This window comes from Schistocerca americana, unplaced genomic scaffold, assembly GCF_021461395.2.
Source record: "Schistocerca americana isolate TAMUIC-IGC-003095 unplaced genomic scaffold, iqSchAmer2.1 HiC_scaffold_113, whole genome shotgun sequence".
NCBI classification, from domain to species: Eukaryota; Metazoa; Arthropoda; class Insecta; order Orthoptera; family Acrididae; genus Schistocerca; species Schistocerca americana.
The window spans coordinates 216,121-221,430 of NW_025725187.1; the positions used below are offsets into that span (position 1 = coordinate 216,121).

General features: G+C 48.5%; 1 protein-coding gene across 1 annotated transcript; it reads right to left on the reverse strand.

Annotated features, from left to right (window-relative positions):
* Positions 1 to 2,679: 2,679 nt before the first annotated feature.
* LOC124561033 lies at positions 2,680 to 3,735 on the reverse strand. Its single transcript, XM_047130933.1, has one exon. The coding sequence runs from the start codon at positions 3,733 to 3,735 to the stop codon at positions 2,680 to 2,682; it is 1,056 nt and encodes a 351-aa protein (XP_046986889.1).
* Positions 3,736 to 5,310: the final 1,575 nt, after the last annotated feature.

Here is a 5,310-nt window from a genome sequence, read left to right on the forward strand (position 1 = left end):
TCTCGCAACCTGTCAAATATTTCCCGGAGTTTTTCGTTATGCTCCTGCAGGTTTTTCCCATAACATACTATGTCGTCCAAATAGACAAAACATTTAACACCTTGTAAACCTGCCAATACTGTGTTCATTAGTCTCTGGAAACATCCTGGGGCTCCTTTCAGTCCCATCGGCATTCTTTTGTATTCGTAATGCTGATAGTTTGAGCTGAATGCCGTTTTCTCTCTGTCCTTCTCGTCCGTCAATATTTGATGGTACCCGCTTGCAAGGTCAAGCGTCGAGAAGTACTTGGCTTGCCCTAATTGATCCAGGATATCGGAGATATTCGGCAGTGGAAATGCATCGCCTACCGTGATGTCATTTAATTGTCGGTAGTCCACTACTATTCTCCACTTCTGCTTGCCACTTGCATCCAACTTCTTTGGAACTAACAGTAACGGTGCGTTCCATGCGCTCTTGCTTTCGACAATTATGTCATCCTTCAGCATTTGTTCTATCTGCTCTCTTAGCACTTCCTTTTGCGCTTCAGGGATCCTGTACGGTCTAGCGTTCACTACCTTCCCCGCGTGTTCCGGCGCAATCGGTATTCTATGTTTCACTGCAGAAGTATAGGACAGTTTGTCCCCCGGTAGATGAAATACATCTCCGTACTCCGTGCAGACCTCTGCTAGAGCGCTCTTTTCTTCGACATTCAAATGATCCATTCTGAGTTGCCTTCGCAACACACTAGCACGACTTTCCGTCTTACCTACTGCTTCAGTGCTACATTTTACTTCGCGTACTTTCGCTATTCTTTCTAACTCTTCCGTTACTAATCTTACATTTTCTAGTCGAACTCTGTCCTCTGACACGTTTAATGCACGTACTATGCATTTCCCATTTCGCACTTTTACTAATGACTCAGGTACATGTACCCCTTGTGCAATCTCCTGCCTCGGTATGACCATTTCTCTTTCGATTCCCCGTGGTACCTTTCCGTCCACTTCCAACAACATTATTCTTTCTTCCCGGGGCCCTATCTCCCCGCCTATTTCTGAATCTGCTTCTATCTCTTGTCCCTTTGGTTCTTCCTCTACTACTAAGGGTATATCTCGCCCTTTTAGTCTTATTACTTTACCCGCATAGTCCAGCTTGACTCTATGCTGTGTTAAGAAATTTCTCCCTATCAATCCGTCGTACGGAATGTCTAGACCTCTACCGTACACGTGAAATTTCTGTCTCACCTTTTCAGATCCGTCTATACTTAAGTTTATTTGTACCGTGCCTATTGTGCTAACGGCTTCACTCGTTACACCTTTTAACCGAAGCTTTTCTGTTTCATTGATTCCCAGCCTACTCTTTACCGGAATGCTCGTCCTCTTTAACAAACACAATTGTGCTCCTGTGTCTATTAGCAACTTTAAGTACTTCTTTAGTTCTACGCAGTACAACATTACCACGTCGTTTTCTGTTGCACAGTCGATTACCCTCACTATGGGTTTACCTATTGCAACAAGGCCCGACTGCGCGGCCTTGCCGCCTCTTAGTTTCCCTGTACTACCTTTCCTGTTTTGCTCGATACTGGCACCCTGCCATTTCTCCAGGCGTGCCAGGGCCCTTCGTGGCAGTCTTTCGCGTAGTGGCCCTGCCGCTTACACTTAAAGCATGCAACATCTTTTACTCTTGTGCACGGAACTCCGCAGTTCCCTGGACTTTACCCGCATAGTCCAGCTGGACTCTATGCTGTGTTAAGAAATTTCTCCCTATCAATCCGTCGTACGGAATGTCTAGACCTCTACCGTACACGTGAAATTTCTGTCTCACCTTTTCAGATCCGTCTATACTTAAGTTTATTTGTACCGTGCCTATTGTGCTAACGGCTTCACTCGTTACACCTTTTAACCGAAGCTTTTCTGTTTCATTGATTCCCAGCCTACTCTTTACCGGAATGCTCGTCCTCTTTAACAAACACAATTGTGCTCCTGTGTCTATTAGCAACTTTAAGTACTTCTTTAGTTCTACGCAGTACAACATTACCACGTCGTTTTCTGTTGCACAGTCGATTACCCTCACTATGGGTTTACCTATTGCAACAAGGCCCGACTGCGCGGCCTTGCCGCCTCTTAGTTTCCCTGTACTACCTTTCCTGTTTTGCTCGATACTGGCACCCTGCCATTTCTCCAGGCGTGCCAGGGCCCTTCGTGGCAGTCTTTCGCGTAGTGGCCCTGCCGCTTACACTTAAAGCATGCAACATCTTTTACTCTTGTGCACGGAACTCCGCAGTTCCCTGGACTTTACCCGCATAGTCCAGCTGGACTCTATGCTGTGTTAAGAAATTTCTCCCTATCAATCCGTCGTACGGAATGTCTAGACCTCTACCGTACACGTGAAATTTCTGTCTCACCTTTTCAGATCCGTCTATACTTAAGTTTATTTGTACCGTGCCTATTGTGCTAACGGCTTCACTCGTTCCACCTTTTAACCGAAGCTTTTCTGTTTCATTGATTCCCAGCCTACTCTTTACCGGAATGCTCGTCCTCTTTAACAAACACAATTGTGCTCCTGTGTCTATTAGCAACTTTAAGTACTTCTTTAGTTCTACGCAGTACAACATTACCACGTCGTTTTCTGTTGCACAGTCGATTACCCTCACTATGGGTTTACCTATTGCAACAAGGCCCGACTGCGCGGCCTTGCCGCCTCTTAGTTTCCCTGTACTACCTTTCCTGTTTTGCTCGATACTGGCACCCTGCCATTTCTCCAGGCGTGCCAGGGCCCTTCGTGGCAGTCTTTCGCGTAGTGGCCCTGCCGCTTACACTTAAAGCATACAACATCTTTTACTCTTGTGCACGGAACTCCGCAGTTCCCTGGTAAATTACACTGTGGACATCTCCACTCTCGTAACCCTCCATCGGTTTCTCTATCATTCCCTCTGAATTCCCTTACATCTATCGGGTGAACTTTCCTTAACCGCACCCAGCATTCCATGTCTGTGTGTCCCGGCCTGTCACACCCATAGCAAAAGTTTGTAAATTCTTTACCTGTCATGGCTCGTACTCTATGCTCTGGCCTGCTTTTCCTACACTTGCTCGCTATGTGACCTCTCAGCCCACAATTGAAACATCTCAACTCTTTACTTTCTCTCATGTTTTTTACAGCTTCCTTATTTCGAGTATACGTTATCCTCGGGGCTAGTCCCCGCTCTCTCATGGACAATATCGCACTCTCCTCCTGCAGTGCCAACTCCACTGCTGCTGCCAACGTGATTTCATCGCCTCTACTTCTCACTATTGTTTGTATTCTGTCATTACTTAAACCCTGTATAAAACACGCTCTTCCTAAGGAGTCAACTAGTTCTATTGCACCTTTCAAGTTTTCTCTGGCCGTAACTCTGTTTACCGCTTCGCGAAAGTCTCCCTGCATTTCATCAATTCTGCTTGCCCACATTGCTATCGGTTCCCCTTGTCCCTGTCTGGCTTGGAAAATTTTACATGCGTAGTAGTCTATAGTACGCTTACTGGCATAATTTTCTTCTAAAACGTGTTTCACCTCTTGCCACGTACCTGTGCGTTCACGCACCTGCAATCTCGACCTGGCCTCACCGGTTATCTTTGCTTTCACGAACTTCAATAACGTTTCGTGTTCCTCAGGCTTTACTAATTCAAAAGCTGCATCTACATTTTCGATAAATTCTCTTAAATCCTTCTTGTTCCCTTCGAACACTTTCGACACAATACATAGGGCCTCTTTCACTGACATCTTACCACTAGTGGAGGATGACGCAACTTCATTAGTTAGGGGCATCTTAACTAAGTTAACACTTTACACAACAAAATACAATATTCTTAATACAGTTTTAAAATTACCGCTTCTTTTGTGGTGCGCCGTCTGCTCTCTTGGCTCGCGTCGTCCTGCGCTGCTTCGCGCTCTCCTTGTGCCCGCGCTGTCCCGCGCTGCTCCGCGCTCTCTTTGTGCCCGCGCTGTCCCGCGCTGCCCCGCGCTGTGTCTGCGCCCGCACTGTCCCGCGCTGCTGCGATGCGCCGGCCGCCGCTCTGTGGGCTGTGCCGACCCCGTCGCTCTCCTCGGTTGCCGCTGCTACGGCTGCTGCCGCTTCTGCTGCTGCTCGGCCCGGACCCCCGGACTCGAACGCTGGCTGTTTAGGCACCTCTGTGCCTCGTCGCTCCGCGTCGCGCTGCCGCTGTCCTGCGTTGCCCTGCACCCGCGAGGACTACCTTTCTGGACTCTGACGTACTGGTGCTACTAATGCTGAAAGTTGCGAGTCGCCACAACTTCCTGCCAATTGCCACAGTCGCTGTAGCAAAATCTAATGTCTCTGCCTCCTATTTGCCTATGCGCCTTTGTGATAATCCCACACCTGGCACCAAAAAGTTTTTATTTATGTCGCGTCCCAAGCCTGGGTATTGCGAGGGATTGAGCGACACGGTTCGTGGATGGGATTTTAGCCGGTTGACCGTAATGAGAGGGAGACTTTTGATCTGGCTAAGATGTAATAATCCCTGGTTTTCACAAGGCTAGGAAGGTGATAGAAATTAAAGTCGTGATAACTTTAACAAATTGCAGTTTATTCTAAGTGAATACAAATCGCCCTATCTGACGGTGGTTGCACTCACAGGAAGGCCAAGTCTAATACAGAGACGGTGACTGACTCCACCGTTCCGACTGCCTACTAGAAGGTCTGCAACGTTTCTTAACACCCTACGTTAGAGTCCCGCGGCTACGCCCTGACGCTCTCCAGCGACTATCTCCGGCTGCCTGCCTACAGCCCGTTCCCCAGCCCAAGTCGGCTGCTGCTATCTAACTCTTCGCCCTCACCACACAAAACTTAGCTGCCCAGAGCGGCGTGCTCTCGGGTTTTGTTAACGTTTCCCCTCCGACTCCGCCAGCGCTTGGCCTGACGTAGCGTCGAAGGCAACGTGCCCTTATTTGGTAGCGTTAAAACATTGTTGTTGCTATTGTTCTTCAGAGGCTGAGTGGAGGGGCAGAGGCGCCTCTCCCTATATGGCCACGCACTGCGTCCTGAGCCCTTCATTGGCTCCTCGTGATGTAGTGCGGTCCCCACCAAGGGCCCTCTTTCTTTCTCTCTCCACTCCCAGACCTCTCTCTCTAGCCAGGAATGCTTACTGTTGATATTCTTAATTGAATGCTTATCATGAGTCCCTGCACAGACCCTCGTTTGTATCTACCGGCTGTTTACTTTCTTATCAAAGCACCCAGCTGCCCTGCAGCTCGAGTGCCGCCACGGCTGGCCCTTCTGCCACGGCTGGCGTCCCACGCTACAATTTTAACTTCGTCCCACGTACTATTCTTAAGGTA

Excerpts from the sequence above, each read along its gene's own strand:
- LOC124561033 (XM_047130933.1), bottom strand. The coding sequence starts at position 3,735 with ATGTCAGTGAAAGAGGCCCTATGTATTGTGTCGAAAGTGTTCGAAGGG.